This window comes from Bos mutus, chromosome 8 (genome assembly GCF_027580195.1).
Source record: "Bos mutus isolate GX-2022 chromosome 8, NWIPB_WYAK_1.1, whole genome shotgun sequence".
Taxonomy (NCBI): Eukaryota; Metazoa; Chordata; class Mammalia; order Artiodactyla; family Bovidae; genus Bos; species Bos mutus.
In genome coordinates, this window is record NC_091624.1 from 101,592,395 (window position 1) to 101,612,311 (window position 19,917).

The 19,917-nt window shown below is 39.4% G+C and overlaps 2 protein-coding genes across 10 annotated transcripts in view; one reads left to right on the forward strand and one right to left on the reverse strand.

Annotated features, from left to right (window-relative positions):
* INTS9 (integrator complex subunit 9) overlaps nucleotides 1-3,204 on the reverse strand; it is an 81,678-nt gene extending 78,474 nt beyond the window's left edge. Inside the window, exon 1 of the mRNA XM_070376012.1 lies at nucleotides 3,053-3,204. Within this exon, the coding sequence (XP_070232113.1) occupies nucleotides 3,053-3,061 (9 nt within the window). The 5' untranslated portion in view covers nucleotides 3,062-3,204. The remainder of the gene's footprint in view (nucleotides 1-3,052) is intronic.
* Nucleotides 3,205-3,576: 372 nt separating this feature from the next.
* The window catches only part of HMBOX1 (homeobox containing 1), a 203,734-nt gene continuing 187,393 nt past the window's right edge, over nucleotides 3,577-19,917 (forward strand). For 4 of the 9 annotated variants that reach the window (XM_005907649.3, XM_070376005.1, XM_070376008.1 and 1 more), the window contains exon 1: nucleotides 3,577-3,863. The gene's annotated coding sequence lies outside the window, so the exon portion shown is untranslated. The remainder of the gene's footprint in view (nucleotides 3,864-19,917) is intronic. The other 5 variants (XM_005907650.2, XM_005907652.3, XM_070376006.1 and 2 more) reach the window with 2 other exon arrangements.

Below are 19,917 nucleotides of genomic sequence, written 5' to 3' on the forward strand. Positions count from 1 at the left end.
CATCAAATTCAGAGTATAGCATAGAGCGAGCGTTCAAGTGACCTTTCTTTCAGATCTTTAACAAGAGAACAACAGAACTGCAGAAAGTCCTGGATTCTGAGGCAATCAGGCTCATTTTACTAAGGATCATCATTTATCTTAAAATCACATTCAAACTTTCGTCTCAGCAAAATTACAAATAATTCCATGTCATCGATCCTTGAGGTCAAATTCAATAGTTAAAATGCAAAGTATTAAAACTTTGAATGCCACGGGTATACTGTGGTTGTATAATACATCCTTATTGACTGAATAAACTAGAGGATTCTCTCCAGCTCTGGAACTATCTACAGGAAGCATGACAAATAATTCATTTTTGAACTGCTAGTTATTTTATTCACTTTAACGTTCATCTATTTGAATGACTAAATCCCTGGCCATGATGTTTCAAACTTGATTTCTGTCAATGAATTTGGGTTTTTGTGGGGGGACGGGGGCTCCCAAAGTCTTTTGTTAAAGATCCTGGTGAGTTCAATTTTCTATGCTTTGCTGAATTTGGCCATCAGGGTATACCCAATTAGGCTCAATCGATACTAAAAGGGGAATAGGCTCTAAAACGTGCTAATTTAGAGGATATGTTTCTAATTTTCCTGTTCTTTTCAAAGTTGTCCTGATTAATTGAAGATGAATTTTCCTCAAATAAAGTTGCCTGATATTACAAAGAAAAAATGAAAGTGTTAGTCACTCTCAGTCATGTCCAAATCTTTGCAATCTCATGGACTGTAGCCCACCAGGCTCCTCTGCCCATGGAATTTTCCAGGCAAGAATACTGGAGTGGGTTGCCATTTCCTACTCCAGGGGATCTTTCTGACACAGGCATCGAACCTGCATCTCGAGTTGCCTACACTGGCAGGTGGATTCTTCACTACTAGCACTACCCGGAAAGCCCAACTGTATGGGAAGCATGACAAAAAAGAAGTCCAACTTGCTGTCAATGTTTCTGAAACCACTTTGCTGTGTTGAAAGATACTCCTGTATTATAAATCATCAAGTACCAAATGAGTTTTAGTTATTAGGTGGATGAACAATAAAGAGGGAAGGAGTATAGATAGAACAATTCTTCTTCCTCTCAGGCACTTTATGGTTCTTAAAGGAAAAAAAATATTTCTACTTTTTCCACATTTTCACATCTCTACATGAAGCAAGCAGGAGAATTTTACAAGCAAACCAAAGTATAAGTAAATCAAACCCTAACTCTGATACCCTCAGCAAATGAGTTGTTACAGGAGAAGAAACCTGCTTCCCACTTACCTGCCTGCCTTCGCACCACACACATTAACCATGATTTATCTTTTATTGACTGAAACATGGTCTGTGTTTCAACGATTTAGGTGCCAAGCTCTTTGGCTTCTCTCAGCTGAACCTTCTTCAAGGAAGGCCCGAGCCCACTTGACATTCTTATCAGTTCAAGAACTACCTTTCCAAAGGAGGTGTATCTGACTCCCCACACACCCCCAGTATCCTCTCAATCCCCAAACCCTGAACATGATGACTCCAGTTCACCCAGATGGAGGTGAATTATAATTTTTTCATTACTTTGTATCTTCTTCATTAGATTGCATGCTTCTTTAGGACAAGGGTGGTGACTTTCAATTCTGCATTTTGAAATGTTTGGAAAACTGACGCAAAAGCAAATTGACACTCTCAAGGTTTACTGATCTGTGTGCCCTTCTTCTAATAGAAACAGCTTTAGATAGAGACAGTTTTAGAACTGAATCCACCTTTCTTATGTTCTCTACCGTCTCAAAGAACAGCTGACACTGTGCAGAGTATATATGCCGGTACCCTGTGTGGGTACGTACACACGTACTTTGCAAAAGCATGCTCAAATAATTAAGAGAAACCTTTTGTTTTTCCTCAAAAACTTCAGAAAGTAAAGCCTGACAATACCTGGCTGCAGGAACATGACTTTTAAAGCCTGAGAAACAGCATCTCACACCTTCTCTACTCAAATTATGCTATTACTAATTCCAATTAATTAGTTGGAGTGAATTAATTAAACCTGTGCACACTGAGAATAAAATGGCTCAAAACAAAAGCCTGAGCAGCTTTCCTATAAGCCAAGCGTCTGAGTTTTCTTTTTTCTTTTTTTTCTGAGTTTTCTAATGCAAAACTTTTCCAGGTATCCTGGCATGTTCCATATAACCTTAGCTCACGCAGTCCCTGCTGCTGCTGCTGCTGCTAAGTAGCTTCAGTCTGTCCGACTCTGTGCGACCCCATAGACGGCAGCCCACCAGGCTCCCCCGTCCCTGGGATTCTCCAGGCAAGAACACTGGAGTGGGTTGCCATTTCCTTCTCCAATGCATTAAAGTGAAAAGTGAAGTCACAAGCTCAGTCGTGTCCGACTCCTAGCGACCCCATGGACTGCAGCCTACCAGGCCCCTCCGTCCATGGGATTTTCCAGGCAACAGTACTGGAGTGGGGTGCCACTGCCATTGCCTTCGCTCTATATTGTAACGCCATGTAACAATTCCTCTCAGCCCATCTTATACAGAATTTAAGACTCAAACCATCCAAGATCACACTCTGACTTCGACCTCCTTTGAATGATCAAAGGCAGTTAGGAGTCTATAACAGAGAATTAAATAAGAGATTAAGATCCGCCTAGAATTTACCAAACTCTGTTCATGTTACCAAACCGTCTCAACAACTGTAAAAAGGAACGCTTAATCAAGTGTCAATCCCGTGGAAAGCAGTGTACCAATTATAACACTCACGTGGCAGCTGAGAAAAAAATCAACCCTCGTTCGTAAAGTCCAACCTTGGTCCGTACGTGAAGAAAGGTGACAAGATTCAGCCTCTTATCTAACCAAAAGGGCCGCGCCAAGGGATGAATTACATCTAGCAGTTGTGAAGGGTCTGAGTTGGAATTCAAACTCAACAACATCAGCTTTCCTTGGTTCACCCCACCTTCTAGTTTCCCGCCACCCCTCGTCCGAGACGGTTGCCTTCCTAAGGTGGAAACGACGAATTCCAAAAGGATATGCCCTCCGATCTAAGAACGGGGACTCACCAGTTTCATGCTGGACTTTTCGCTGGTAAGAAGCAGTTCCTCGACTTCTCAAACCCAGAAAGCGTCTTCCGGTTCAATCTCCGCCACGGCCCCGCCGAGAGCATCGCGGGACATGCAGTCTTTTTTCCCTACGCCCGTTTCCCGGCGCATCATGGGAAATGTAGTCATCTCTCCGTGCATCATGGGAACCATGGTCATCTTTCCTTTTCCTCTCCTCTTAGAACGCCTCCTTCCGTCAGCTCAAATTCATCCGCGCCGCCAATTCATCCTCCGTCTTCACCCCAGCATGATATCATGTCCCTCATCTGGGCCCAGAATCCACGGTATTCTGGGATATGTAGTCCCTACGGCTCTGGCGCCCCTTTCCCCTCCTCCCTGTGGGAAGACGCACGGGCGCGGTACTTGCCGGGAACTGTAGTTCCTTGGGGCCTCCGGACGTAGAGTCTCGCACCTTTACTCAAGGGAGGCAAAAACTACAACTCCCAGGGCCGCCCGGTGGCAGCAGGTGGGAGCGGGGCTGTTGATATCAATATGGCGGTTGTCAGCCAGACAAAGACAGTCAGTCTGATGTGATTGAGACAAGGGAGGTTTTTCAGGGGGAGACTGGGAGATAGGGGCCTCCCCTCCCCCTTCTCCTCTTCCTGCGCCGGCCTCAACCCCTCCCCAGACCCCTCCCGACGGGCGCCCCACGCGGAAGACACCCCTCCCCTCCCGTTTTCCCCTCCTCCCTACCTCAGACCTCAGCCCTTCGTACCGGGACGTTGGGGAGGGGGCTGTGCCGGGCGGAGAGAACTCAGCAAAGCATTCTGAGGTGAGTCGAGTGGTTTGGAAGCCTCAAATCTCTCCAGTCTCTTTCCTCACTTCTTTCTCTTCACTTTTTTTGGGGGGAGGGTGTGGGTGTTGGGGGGAGTAAGTGAGTGGGCTGGGGATGAGTGTCTTAAGCGGCCCAACTGAGAGGAGGGAGGAAGCGGGGGGTTTCGCGGGGGTGACCCGAACGCAGGGTCTGGGGTGGGGCAGTTTGTGGGGGCGGTAATTGAAAGGCGTCCGGTGCTCCCAACTCTTTTTTCCTGGTTGCCTCCCCAATGGGCGGAAGGTTTGAATCCTGGAGGTGGGGTCTCCAGTTTGGAGTTTGGGAAACTGTGAGGGGAATTTGAGGTGCGTGGGTTTGTTTGGGGTGCAGAGCTGTGTTTGAAACTGGGTGACGTGCACTCGGGCGATGGGTTAGCCTTGAATAAATGTCTCTGGAGAGGAAGTTCGGGAGCCGGAGTCGGAGCTTTTAGCTGGGCCTGGGCGGAGAGGCGTGCGCGAGGTGCGGCTCTGGGACCTCTGGGCTAGCGGAGCGGCGCGGGGTGGCCGCGGGGAGCAACTCGTTTGTGTCCCATCGGCGGCTCACACTCCTCCTCCCCTTCTCCCGGGACCCACCTCCACCCCAAACTCAGGGCAGGCGCCTCGGAGAGATGAGGTGCGGTAGAGGTGGCTTTTTGCATCCTCAAGTTGGTAGCTAGGTGGGAAAGGAAGAGTGTTCTTAATATTTTATTCCGGAACCGTGTTTTGGTTACACTATTGGGGCTACTTGGAAAGGAGTCCTCCACCCATCCTCACCCCGAAACCGTAGGTCTCGTTGGTCGTCTTCGCCTTCCATAGATGAAACATTACTTAAGATTCGGGGGCGGAGGGGTGGGGGTCGGGAGTGCCCACTTGTGTACGCGACCCTCTGTGTCTCCTGAAGACACGGAATGACTGTTGTGTATCCTGTGGTTGGGTGACTTATTTTCGTAGTAGGAAAAACTGTTGGAAATTGTTGAGGGGGGTGCGTGGGGACTCGCTAAAAGGCGCAGCTTGTATTTTTCTTCTACCCCACCCTGTTCTGCCTCGCATTTGGCTGAAAGCTGGTATGGAAGCGAGAGGAAACATTGGGTGAGTGAAGGGGAGAATGCACTTGGCATTACAAATACTGTACTATGGAAAGTTGAATGATGGTATAGAGTGATTACCGTTTTTATTTACCCTGAAGCTTTAAAAATCTTACGTATCATGTAGGGTAGAGTGATGTGACTAGTTAATTTCTATGGGATCCTGCAGGTGTAGAAACCTCTGCCGTCTCTCTCTGCCTGCCCTCCCGCCCTCCCTCCCTTCAGTGCTTCGTTTCTGTTCTGGCATGGTACATTTCTCTTCTTTGATGGACATGCTGCCTCCTGTGCCTGTTTCTTTAGTTGGTTCTATGTGGTTTGTGCTTTTAGTGGTTTTGCTGTAAGATGCATCTTTCGATGAAGAGGACCTGCATTTGTTTTTAATTTGCATTTATTTCTCAGGTAATTATCACATCAAGATTGTAGTGCTTTGCGTTAAACTTATTTTAAAATTGCACAGCTGAGTTAGATCTAGTTGAGTTAAGTGTGTAAGTCAAGGTTGGGAAATTTGAATTCTGATTTCCCCCCTCCCCCCCGAGTTTCAATTGGAGTTACAAAGGGAAGAGGATTGCAACATCTCTTGTTTCTCACAGTCTTTAATATTTAAAAACATTACACCAGAAGAATTAACATAATTTGTACTTCTTTCACCCGGAAATGTAAGTTTTTCAATAACCATTCTTTTGTCATATATTTTTAGTATAATGAACTTTTAAATAAATTGGCATAATTTGTCTTTTCGACTGCTGAGAATTTAATGTATTTACATATTTGGCTTATCAGTTCTTGAACCTATCAGTAAAGGACCTTAGATACTCTAAAAACTGGAAGTTACATCATATGTAATTATATGGTATGTTTTATAACCTGTGATTTGCAATTTCTGTGGTTGGTCATTTACACAGATAAGCTGACTTGTAAGTATGAGGTAGCATATTTATTTAGATTGACCTGAATAGAAAAAAAAGAATGTGTTTTTTCTAAATCTCAAACTTAGGATATACAATGTGTTGATACAAAGCTGACTTTTTAGTTTGTTATTAACTAGAATTTCCAGAATTATTTGTTTTAATCTTCTATTTTAGCCTGAAATATTACCTTTGCAAAAACTGGAGAAATATCCTATATAACTCCATATAACAGTGTTTTTCTGCTTAAAGATATTCTACTAAACGGTGTCTTTAAATGTTCAATGATTATTTTATAAATAGAAAAACTAAAATGTTTGTTTAGAGTTGGAAAACTTTAAAATATAAGAATATATTCCCTTCCCCCTACCCTCATGTCAGATTTTGGTTTATTCTATGGAAATGCAAAGTTACTTACTGAGAAAAGCATTCATTAAACTTTTTCTGACTAGTGGTTTGGTTGAAGCCAAATATATTCCTTGCATTGGATGGGGTGATTCTGTTGCATTTCAGGCACTGAGCAATAAAATGATGTAAAGCCTTTACTGCAGGTTAAAGCATAAAACATTCTCAGCATGTGGAAGTCATATGGTTTACGAAAAAAGTAGAAAATCAGGGCATTGGTTCCTGTCCAGCTTAAAATTTCATCTGGTAACTGTGGAAGAGACACATTTATTTAATATGATTACTTCTAAAAATGTTGCCTATATAATGAGAAGTTGAAAATTCAAACTGTTTTTAACCAATCTGTTGCTAGTTTAGTGTACGGCGTGCTGTGAATACTGTGGTTGCAAATGTGCACCAAGGAGCCTTTAGGGGTCAGCTTTATCTCAATGTCTTTAGCGAGGCTTCATTTTTCACTGCTGTCTGAATAAATTTCAGTCTTCTTAGCACAGATCTTAGTTGAAGCATCTAATTGAAACTTAGTAGCTCGGTATTGGTAAGTTACAAATATATTGCAACAAACCTTTCCTTGGTTCATGTTTTGAAAAAAAAAGAAGTAACCAGTTTATGGCAGTTTTTGTAGCAAGTATTGATTGGATGGCATTGCTTGTTCCTGAAGATATTAAACACACTGGGAGTGTTTGTGCTTAATTTGTTCATTTTGGATCTTTTGATCATTATAGTGAGTCCATCCCACTTTTAATGTTTCAGGTGGTTTCTATGTTCCCTGTAAAACCATGTTTGCTTTTTCTATTCATTTCTTTGCAGTTCTTCTGGTATTTTTGTATGCAGATCTTAAAATTTGACTTATTTTTCTCGGGTATTAGAAATTTATCCTAGGATGTCACTTTTCATAAGTGAAAATTGGTATACTCTTCAACTTTTAAAAAAGGTTAACATTTATAGATAAACTTTAACAAGCTCAATGCAAGTGTGCTGGATTTTTTCGTTTTGTGTATCTGCTTTATTTAGGTTTTTTTTTTACTTCCAGGTTTAATTTTATAGCTCCCTTTGCTGTTTGGCTAATTTATTCTTTGAACTGTTGGCGTTTACTTCTCAATTTACTAGAAGTTTATAAAAAAAGCTCTTTGAGTGGAAATCACAGGTTGTCTGAAGTGTCATATATGTACATTCACATATATAAAGCACCTTTATGTGTGCTTTTGTATGAAATTGGTATATACCTATCAGACATACAACCCATAAAAAAGAAATCTGAACCACAAGTAACAAGAAGCTTTAAAAAACTCAAGCTTGAAATCAGAGTTTGCACCACCACGTTTGTTCACATTATAGAAGTTATGGAGATTTTTAGTATTACTGCAAATCATGATTTTTGCAGATTCTGCCAAAGTCTGCTTCTTTCCAAAAGAAAGCTAGTGGTGTTGAAAATTTTCTCAAAATAATATTAATATGTGATTAAATTCCTAGATGCAGCACCCCCCTCTCCCCCTATCTGGTTACTCACTGGTCTTAGGTACCATCCTAAGTAAAAAGTACGAAGATTTTTTTCTGAGTGATTCGGTCATGTAAAACTTTTACAGTGAGCCTATTTAAATATGACCCAGTGTTTTTAGATAACTTGTTTTTGTTGATCTTAGATGAAATGAATTGGAAATTTACTAACATTGTTTTGGACACTTTCCAAGAGCATTTAGTTACTGGAAGGGCCTGGCTTTAGTGTTGTTTTTACCTTACAGTGGTAATAAGGTTGAAGTTATAGTAAGTTTTTTCAGTACATTTTTTTCATTGTTCGTTATAGTACATTTGTACATTATAGTACATTTTTTCAAAATGTAATATTTTACAGATCCTTGACTTAGACTATAAAAATAGTGGTTTTTTGTTTGTTTGTTTATTTGCATTTACAGACAGAAAAGAAAAACATAATTGATTTAACTTTGAAGTTATGAGTTGTTTTACTTTTTTTGAATCTCAGGACTTATCTGCAGGCCCCTTCTAAGTGATAAAATGATTTTGATCCATTTAAAGGGCGTTTAGGTTTTCCTTAAATTTAGAGTGCTAAATATAAGAATGTTTGCTAAATCTCACAAACTCTAGCTTTTCTGTCCATGTTCAGTGATGGTCTGCGTGTGGTTTTATAGCTCTCTTTACTGTCTGCATATTAAACAATTAGTGTGGAGTTGCCTGGTGGCAGTAATTTTAAGTTATATAGTTACATTTTTAAAAGAGGATAAAGTCAGATGCTGTGCTGTTGTTGAGAAGAGGGTGATTTAATACTAAACCTTTCTGCTTTAAGGTTTTGATAAAGTAACAGGATCATTAAAATGTGCAGCTTTTGGTTTGGACCTGGTCAGTGAAGGCTTAGACTCATCCTCACTCTTCCTTTTCTAATCATGAAGTCAGGCTGAATTTTTCTCCTTTGTATCTGTCTATTCACTTGTTTTCATTCTATTGCTATTCCCTTAATTCGGGTCTTCGTCCTTTCTGTCTTTCCACAGCCCTTCTTAACTCATCTTCAGGTTTCCGGTTTGGTTTTTTTTTTTTCTTTCATCCTTATGCTCCCACCTGAGCGATCTTGCTAAAATAAAATGTGAATTTGCTTGTTAGTCATACTTGGCTTATAATCCTTAATTGGCCCCTTAGCCCTTAGGTAAAGGCATATTACCATTCAACCTGTTCCAAATCTTGGCTCTGCCCCATCCTAGCTGTGTGACCTTCAGTTCCGTTCAGTTCAGTCGCTCAGTCGTGTCTGACTCTTTGCGACCCCATGAATTGCAGCACACCAGGCCTCCCTGTCCATCACCAACTCCCGGAGTTCACTCAAACTCACATCCATTGAGTCAGCGATGCCATCCAGCCATCTCATCCTCTGTTGTCCCCTTCTCCTCCTGCCCCCAATCCCTCCCAGCATCAGAGTGTTTTCCAATGAGTCAACTCTTTGCATGAGGTGGCCAAAGTACTGGAGTTTCAGCTTTAGCATCATTCCTTCCAAAGAACACCCAGGGCTGATCTCCTTTAGAATGGACTGGTTGGATCTCCTTGCAGTCCAAGGGACTCTCAGGAGTCTTCTCCAACACCACAGTTCAACAGCATCAATTCTTCAGCGCTCAGCTTTCTTCACAGTCTAACTCTCACATCCATACATGACCACTGGAAAAACCATAGCCTTGACTTAGACGGACCTTTGTTGGCAAAGTAATGTCTCTGCTTTTCAATGTGCTATCTAGGTTGGTCATAACTTTTCTTCCAAGGAGTGTGACCCTAGGCAGATCATTTAATCTGTGCTTCAGTTTTCTCACCTGTTGAATGGGAAGAACTAGTCCTTACTTCATAGGATTATTGTGAGCTCTTAGAATGATGTCGACATATTGTAAATGTTAACTATATTGTATTATACCAGATATTTTATGCTCCTCTTCCTGCCTTATATTTTATCATTACCAATCCCAGACCCTATAGGCCTTAGCGATCGATGCCAAAAAAACCTCTTTAGCATAGACAGGGTTGGGTGTTCATTTGTGAGAGCTGCAGCTGTTACTAATGTCTTCAGAAGTAAAGAATTGTGACCTTTAAAGTATTATTGCTATGTTTATGCTTCCATAGTCTGTTGCTGTGACTTCTGTTTTTTCTCCCAAAATAAAAAGTAACATTATTTAAACCATAGCCTAATTCAGGATACAATTTTAAAATTCACTTTCCTAGCCCCTGCATGCTTAAGTTTCTTACCTAAATCTCCCCCTGTTAATCTAACTTTTTGTCTCATAACTTCAGTGAAGACCTATTAACTTTGTGTAGTTTTCTTCCACTTTCCCCCTCTGTTCCACCCCCAGAAATCTGAATTCTTGTTCCATTTCAGGTAATGTATTTTCTTTACATTGCAATTGGGACAGTTGAATACTTGCTTTATATGATCTGGAAGCCACGTTTTAGACAGACATCTGTTTTATTTACCTGCTGATGTTTATACTTGAGGTTGGGTGGCTCCACTGCTTCAAGTTGATTTTCCAAAGTGGTAGATGATGCATATATGGTGATTTATATCTGTAACCCGTTTCTCTCAAGGAGGAGAAAGAATGACTTGTATTTACCAAACTGAGTCTCGTAAGGATAAATGTTACTCAAACACAGGACACAGGGTAACAGCTAAGGTATCAGTTCAGACTGCAGAATGTAATTTTTGTAGGAGGCTATATTATGACTGTAGTTTGCAACCACCAATTTAGCCAGCATTTGCCTTCATGGAACATAATTGTTAACTATGGGGAACTTGAAAGTAGCTATTCCAAGTATTAACTTTATCTGGTTGAAAATCCATTTTCTGGAATCAAAGGTAGCCAGCCTATGTTTAGTTTTATATTATAGCTGTTTAGAGCCATTCAGGTCAGGAATAGTTGTGCACTTTGTTGTCTGAGGATGACCTCTTTGTAAAGATGGCATGGTCTTATTTGGAATACTGTGTCCTGCTTTTCAGTAAACTCACTTTGCTTCAGATGTGCAAGTTCTAAGGTTAAATATAAATTTGTTTTTGAGTTTTTTTCCCCTCTCAGAAAAAGTTTCTTCCTTCAATAAAATGTAATAATTAAAAAAATACTGGTTGCATTTTAATGCAACACAGGCATCAGCCGACTTGATCATCTTTGGTTAAACAAGATATTGTTGATGACTGCCAGCGATTGATTACTTCTCATTTTATGTTTCTTGGTTGACAGCATTTCATTTAAGTGCCTTTACTCTGTTACTGACAGTGAAAGTTTGTATTACCTGGTTAGGTCTCAGTTTTCCAGTCTGTTGAATAGGGGATTTAGGTTAATTTTTTAAATATATATAGTATTTTTGTTGTCATTGATTAAAAGCTATCCATTTACTTGTTTATTTTTAATCTTTAAATAATTACAGGTTCATAGGCAGTTGAAGAATAGAGAGGGCCTGGTACCTTTCACCCAGTTTCCCCTCCTGGTTACATCTTACATAACTTTTGTGCAGTATTAACACCAGGAAATTGACATTGGTACTCTGTGTGTGTGTAGGTCTTTGCCATTTTATCACACATGTAGAATTTGTAACCAGCACCACAGTCAAGATGCAGAACTCTTCTGTCACCCCAGAGATTGAATGATCCCTCTTTATTCGTAAATTTTGTTGTGTTGTCAGTATAACTAAGAAGAAAGATACCAATTATTGGATCAGTAATTTCGCTCTTGCCTTTTGTAGTTTGGAAGTTCTTTTGGCATATCTTGAAAGTTTTTATGGAAAATTCCAATTAAACTTTCTTATAAGAATTTAAAAATTGGCAAGCTTTTCTTAATTGAAGATTTTTAACATCAGTACCTGTTAAACTATTTTTAGTAAAAGGTAAGAATAATATTAAAAAATTCTATAAATTAAAAATTTCTGTAAATCAAATGTGTATGATTTAAATGCATTCAAGGCTTAAGTGATATTTCTTGCCACAGAGGATGTATGCTAGAATCAGTATTGGGTAAACAAAATCAGTTATTCTAACGTTAGTCTAGTCTTTGACGGTGTTGACGCATACTTGTGGGATTAATTGATTATGAGCTCAAGTTTTAGTTTTATTTGGATTTGTTACAAGGGAATTATCTTCAAAGGTTCAAAGATTGTTTTCAGAGAAAATACCTTAGAAGGAAAAAAGTGGTAAAGATACTTTTATTAGTCTAGGTACAAGAAAGAACCATCAGGTTAAAGACTAGTTAAGGAGCTGGCCTTTGCCTCCCCTTTATCAGCTGTGTGAGTTATAAAGCCTGTCTTCAAAAATGAGGCTGTTAATCCAACGTATCACTGATTATTACAAACCTCAAACAACAAAGGTCTGCTTTAAACAGGCTTACAAAATATTTGCAAATATGTTAACAGAAAAGATATATCATGTGGTTTTTGTCTCCTGTGGATTTGAGACAGTTTCTTGGTCCACACTGATATTTGCTTTGAAAACATCAATTAAATTTTAATTTGTTTCATTGGTAAGAATATGGTAAATATTGGTGGTTCTTCTTGATAAGTCAGATTCATATTTAGAAAACGTACTGGCTATCCGAGATTTCACTTTCTTCCTGATTCAATTTTTTTTTTTCTCTTTGGATTTATCTGTTGCCAGCTTTTTATATTGGCTTCATGTGCATTCTAAAAAAAAATAATGCTTTAATCAGGAATTGTTTGGCTTGAAAGCGAGGTTGTGGTAGGGATCCGGTTCTTTTCGGTTGATAAAGAACAACTAGACCTTGTATAGATGGGGAAACTGTTAGGATCTGAGAAGCTAGTGTCTGTGTCATTCTGGGGCTTTATGGTTCCTTGTCTTGCCCTCTCTTTCCGTGTCTGCTTAATCTGCCTTTCCCATTTCTCCCTTCCACTTTTGTTTGCTTTGCTATAGTTTTTCAGTTTCTGCTGCTTCATAACTTGGACTTGCAGGTGCATTTGGTTTGCCATGTTACTGATTTGAACTGCTCTTTTCCTTTCAGCTAAAGCTTACCTCCTAATATTTCTTTAAATTCTCTTGGCGAGAGAGAAATCTGAATGCATTGCATGACCATGAGTTAGATGTGTGTTGCTGTTCTGTGGCATTGGTGAGTAGGATGCAGGAGGACTCTTGTGGTAGGAATTGAAGAGGGTATTCAATTAAACATGTCAAGTCTAGCAGTACATAGATAGATACTCTGAGTTACAAAGATGAGTTTAATCCTCTTCGTGTAGAGCACCCGGTGGTATTAGCCTTAATAAAAGGTGACTTCCAATGTTCATAGCAGTATTATTTATAATAACCAAGACATGCTGCTGCTGCTGCTAAGTCGCTTCAGTCGTGTCCGACTCTCTGCAACCCCATAGACGGCAGCCCACCAGGCTTCCCCGTCCCTGGGATTCTCCAGGCAAGAACACTGGAGTGGGTTGCCATGTCCTTCTCCAATACATGAAAGGGAAAAGTGAAAGTGAAGTCACTCAGTCGTGTCCGACTCTTTGAGACCCCATGGTCTGCAGCCTACCAGGCTCCTCCGTCCATGGGATTTTCCAGGCAAGAGTATTGGAGTGGGGTGCCATTGCCTTCTCCAACCAAGACATGAAAACAACCTAAATGTCTATCGCCAGATGAATGGATGAAGAAGATGCGGCATATATACATTGTGATGTGGGAAGTGTTCTGGGTAAGCAAGGTGTTTTTCTGGTTGTTACGCTTAATGATTAGTATTATGCCCAAACATCGAGCCTTTAATGGTTATATCATCAGTTCATTTTTTAAAGTTTTATATTTTCACATTCCAACTTTTAAGGCAGTCTTCCCCCCCGTTTTTTTTTCCTTCAATAAATCTCTCCTAGTTTTCTATATCCATTAAACAAGATTTTTTTATAGTATGCCTTTTTGTATAGCAACCATCTCTTGAAATTTTGCTCTGACAGCTTTAATTACTCACTTTTGGGGGGGTCTGCCATCATTCTCAGAGTCTTAAATAATCCTGTTTGAGCTGGTTGAGAGCATGGACTTAGGAGCCAGACAGTTTAGGTGTAAGTCTGGCCTCCATGACTTACTCTGTAACTTTAATAAATCCTTGCCGTGTCTCACTTTCTCCATCTGTGCGTTGGAAGTGAATGATAGTACTTCCATTACAGGATTGCTGTGAGTGCTTCAAGAAGTACCGTAACGTGCTTAGGATAGTGGTGGGCACAGATGAAGACATCTTTTTTATTAGTTGGCCCTGCTTCTGTGTCTGTGGTATTTACCTCTCTGCTGTAAATAGAATTCTCATATGTTGAAAGTAGTCCCTTCCTAACTTATTTTTTGGTGATTTATTTCCTCAATTATACTTTTGTAGGCCTTATTTGCATTTGATACAAATGGCTATTTCCTTCTAGTTAAGATTCCTTCTATCCAGGTCTTCTTCCTTCCATTGTCTTTTTCCTTCCTTGCTAAAAGTTACCTCTGGTCTTAAGAGTTCCTACATTTGAAACCTTTAAATCACCCTTCAGTACTTTTCCTTTCCTAACTGTTCTCTGTCCTCCCCCGTCTAATTTCTCCGCAGTGTGCTGCTGATTTTCTCCTCCTCATGTCTCTCAGATCGTTCTCGTCCTTTTTACATCCGTAGTTGCCACCCTCACCCCTGCTCGCCGAGATGATTGCAGCAGTGGAACTGGCCTTGCTGCCTCTTCTGCACAGTCCCGTTAGAATAATTGTCATCAAGCTCTTTTCATCCAGTCGTTCAAGAAGTACCTTAGTTCGAGTTGTGTTATATCCCTGTTTTTAATCCTTATATTTGCTTTTTTTTTTTTTTAAGATTTTCTAACATTTTCTTCCCTCCCTTACTAGCATTCTGTTTTCTTATTTCTAAAGATGTTTTCTCTGTTAGTCAAGTAAATTACCTTTCTTTCTCCTGTATGTTTTCATTCTTTACTTCTTGATACATACTACTTTCTCTGTTTAATGTGTTTGTATAGGTTTATCTTGCCAGTTTAAATGTTCTTAATAAGACCTATTTTTTTTTCCAGATCACTGATTGTATTTTTATTATGTTTGATTGCAAAGCAAAATATAGCTATAAACTATTTTTAAGATAACCATTAACATTTAAATTTACAATTAAATTAACAATTTATTTTATTTTTTGATATTTTATTTATTTATTTTTTTTTTCGTTATTAGGATTTTATTTTATTTTTTTGAAATATGTATAATATCATATATGAAACGAGTCGCCAGTCCAGGTTCGATGCACGATACTGGATGCTTGGGGCTGGTGCACTGGGGGGACGACCCAGAGGGATGGTATGGGGAGGGAGGAGGAGGAGGGTTCAGGATGGGGAACACATGTATACCTGTGGCAGATTCATTTTGATATATGGCAAAACCAATACAATATTGTAAAGTTAAATAAAATTTAAAAAAAAAAGACCTATTTAAAGCCTTCTCTTCTGAGGAGACATTTTCCAGTGAACCTTGTCTTGCTCAGACCAGTTCATTTTCTCCATAAATAAGCTGCACTTGTATACTCAGTTAATAGTGTATATAACTTTTTGTGTTCACTTGTAAGTATATCACGTTTTAAATATATTGGTTTTCATTTCATGTGTATGGATTGGATTCTTAGTTGGAGTGTAAAGTCCTTGTGTCTCTTATTGGCTCATCTATCTCTGCCATTCTTTTCTCTTCTCCTTTAATTTTCATAGTTCATTTATTATGGCTCATTCATCCAACCAATATTGACTACATAGTATCCATATAGACTCTAGGAAGCTCATGGTTTGGTTTTGATAGGATCAGAAGGAGGACTCAAACCTGAGTTAAAGATCTCAGTACTATACCTGAGTTATTCTCAGCCCAGTAATTTCTCAGATCCACGCTTAAAAATAGTAATTAGCATTTGATAGATTGCTGAGTCTTAAGTTCCTCACAAATATTTGTGCTACAGAATGCTGGTAGTAATGGCAGTAGTTAAGCATGGTCAGAGTAGAAAGTTTAAGTTCACTGTCTTCTAAGGATAGAAGATTCCCCCCCGCCTTTTTTTTTTAAACCTGAACAGTGGGAGATCTAAGGATCTTAAAAAATTTCTTGCTTATGAAATTATTGTATAGAAAAGAATTCAAGCAATAAAGTACATGTAAAATAACAAGCGTACCTTCCCCCTCTTCTTCCCAACATGTTCTACTCTGGTTTCTGTCCATTGCTCGTAAGAGACCTTCCTGAAATGTAGTAGTTTAAAACAACAATAATTATTATTATTTATTATCCTCTAAGGGTTCTGAGAATTGGCTCAGTTAAATGGTTCTCACTTTGGATCTCTCATCTGGAGTCATCTGAAGGCGCTCTCACCCCTGTGTCTGATGCCCAGGTTAGGAGAGCTCGAACAACTGCAGGCTGGGATAGCTGGGCCTTGTTTGGCACCTCTCTTGGTCTCTGTGATCTCTCCAGTGTGGTTTGTTCACTATAGCTGGACTGCTTACATGGTACCCCGGGGGCACCAACGGCAGGGGTCCCAACAGAGAGAGAAAACCAGGTATATATTGCTTTTTGCATGACCCCGTGGACTGTAACCCACCAGGCTTCTCTGTCCATGGCATTCTCCAGTCAAGAATACTGGAGTGGGTTGCCATTCTCTTCTCCAGGGGCTCTTCCTGACCAGGGATAGACCCCAGGTCTCCTGCACTGCAGGCAGATTCTTTACCACTGAGCCACCAGGAAAGCAGGAGTGACGAGTTCTAGAAGAGCATGTATGAAGGAATATTGTTGTCAGTTATGGAAGATACAGACCAGGGATAAATGCTGTTAATAATTTGGTTTACTCTTAAATCATTGTCTTTGTATGTACAAATCATACTTCCAACTGTCTACTTATATGATTTTATCATACTCCAATTTTTTTATGTCATTAGGTAACTTTGCTCTATTTGACATGGATATATGTTATCCCATTACATGACGAACATATAATATTGTAAGAGGTAAAACAACTTATTTAATGTTAGAGTTACTATTTTTTTTTAATTTTACTTTATATTGGAGTATAGTTGAGTAGTGCTTCCCTTGTTTCTCAGACAGTAAAGAATCCGCCTGCAGTGCGGGAGACCTGAGTTCAGTCCCTGGGTTGGGAAGATCCCCTGGAGGAGGGCATGGCTACCCACTCCAGTATTGTGGCCTGGAGAGTCCGCATGGACAGAGGAGCCTGGCGGGGCTCTATGGGGTCGCAAAGAGTCAGAAACGACTGAGCAACTAAGCACAGCACATAGTTGAGTAACCAACTTATTTTTCATTTAACAATGTAATGGTGTAAGTACTCATCTTATTTGTGTTGAACATCATAAATTCCCTGGTGGCTCAGATGATAAAGCGTCTGTCTGCAATGCAGGAGACCCAGGTTTGATCCCTGGGTTGGGAAGATCCCCTGGAGAAGGAAATGGCAGCCTACTCCAGTATTCTTGCCTGGATAATCCCATGGATGGTGGAGCCTGGTAGGCTACCGTCCATGGAGTCACAAAGAGTCGGACACAACAGTGATTTCACTTTCACTTTCATAAATGAGTGAATTATAATTTGCTGTAACCACTCACCTAAAGTAGACATTTAAGCTCTCTGGGAAAGATTGAAGGCAAAAGGAGAAGAGGGTGGCAGAGGATGAGATGGTAGGATAGCATCACAGAGTCAGTGGGCATGAACTTGGGCAAACTCCAGGAGATAGTGAGGAACAGGGACGCCTGGTGTGCTTCAGTCCACGGGGTCACATGGAGTCAGATACGACTTGGCAACTGAACAACAATAGGCTTTCTGGAGTTTATGCCTAGGAACCTTTCTTGACTGGTAGTAAATGTTGCAATAATAGGGCTACTACTAATAATAGTCAAGAGACAATAAGCTTTTTCCTTATGCTGCTCTTTCAACCATTTGGAAATTATTTCTCAAAAAAAATTTTTTTTTCCTTTGCTGCTGCCTCCTTTTCTTCTCTCTGCTCTAATTCAATAATTCTGTGCTTCTGTCTTGCTCTCAGAGAAGATATGGAAGAAGTGGGAATACCATCATATATATAGTAAAGCTGTCTTATTTGGCACTTTCCCATTTCAAGGATTGTTTTTTTTTTGTTCCTGTTAAGTAATGAGAAGCCATTAATTTGTAAGTTGTTAATTAATTTAAAAAAATTGGCTATAGTAAAAATCATTAAAAGCTGATTACCTAAACATTTCTCTTTAATGAAAAAAATATATGTGTATTTAACCATCACTTGATACAGCCTGTGGTTCTCAATTGGGATGATTTTACCCCCTTGGGATATTTAGCAACATTTGGAGACATTTTTGAGGGTCAAAACTGGGTTGGGGTGCTGTTGTTGCCATCAGGTAGTGGTAGAGAAGCCAGGGATGCTGCCAAACATCTTTTAATTCACAAGACAATATTGCTCTCCATGCCCTCCCCTGCCTCCAAAGAAAGAAGTCTCTAGTCCAAATGGTCCATAGTGCTGGGGTCAAGAAACCTTTATCCAGGGCCAAGGTCTTTTCTTGATAAATGAATTCACAGACTGGCAGTCTGCATCAGATTTTCATGCATAAACTATACCCATAATGTATTATTTATAATTTTGAGTTTTGATTTCTTTTGAATGGGAGGTAGACCTTAAAGACATATAATCTGTGAGTCATCTTAATATTTTATTATTTTCCCCACATCTCCAGTAGTCCCACCCACACTCAATTCAATAGCATTTTTAAAAGTAAATCATTTATTTTATCAAAATAGTCCATCTTTTTTTCAACCTAGTTTTTATAGAAACAGTTCTTTATACTCATATTTTGTTAGTTCAGATAAGATATAATTAAATTCCAGCTTTGCAGGAGCAGCTGATAAAGGGACTTTGGTTACCAAGACTAGATTAAGTGGTTAAGACTTTGCCTTCCAATGCAGCGGGTTTGAGTTTGATCCCTGGTTGGGAAACTAAGATCCCCCAAGCCTTGTGGCCAAAAATCCAAAACATAAGACAGAAGCAGTGTTGCAACAGATTCAATAAAATACTTTTTTTAAAAAAAGGACCACATCAAAAAAGTCTTTTTAAAAAAGGGACAACTGACTTAAACAGTGAGGGAACAAATGATATAAACAATCAGCAAACAAATCAACCTTCTTTTTTTTGGTGCAGAGTAAAGTATTTGAGATATTAGTCTTTAGTATCTCATGTCAGTTTGATTTAGAAGGGCAGTCTAGAAGGCATTGGTTGATTGTGATGGCTGGTTGAGTGTAGGTTGGCTTAGAGCTTTTATATGAGCAATAAGAAATGGGAAGAATTTTTTGTTTATCAAAAAGAATTGTTTTCAAAGTAAATTCACTGGAAACCAATTCTTACTTAAAAAAAAAAAAAATGCCCCAAACAAAATCCGCACACATACACAGAGCAAAAATAGACAAACAGATACACCTACAAGCATGCTATAATGTTAACATATAACTGTTATATATGTAACAGTACATGTTATACATTATACTGCAATGTTATTACATATAATGCAATGTAATGTTGCACCTGTACATGCAGCATTGTGGTTGCATTTTGTCTTGCCCCAAATTGGTTGGATTTAGGAGGACATGATAGAGGAGAGTGAGAAGAGGAGATGCCAGTGGTAGTCATTTGAAAGAGAATAATGGTCTCCACTCTTAATTAATACGCTTTAGTGGTAGGAGTCTAGTGATCTTTGGGTATTCAGGATAATCAAGAAGCCTATTCTATTTGGAAGTTATTAAATTATTTTGCTGGGTTCCAGCCCCTCTCATATAATATATTTAATCATATTTTTGTGTGTGTGCTTCAAAGACAGTGGTGTTATCCTATTTAACAGATCTCTATTTTAAATGGACTGACTTGCATGATTATCTTCTTTTAGATCACCGTCATCTGAATCTTTGCATGTTAAACCCCATCAGCCAGTCTCTTGCCTTGTACCAAAACATTTCATATGCTTCTTTAAAATACTTGAACTCAGGATCTCAGTTTCTCTAGTTAATTACAGAATTGATTCTAATAGACATTTCTGATCTTTGCCTTATACTAGCACTGTTTTCAGCGGTGATTATATGAATTTTTAACATATATACATAATTTTGGCTACATGAACTTGTGCAGGCTGACTTACTGCCTAATAAAAATTATGTTATTTTGAATTT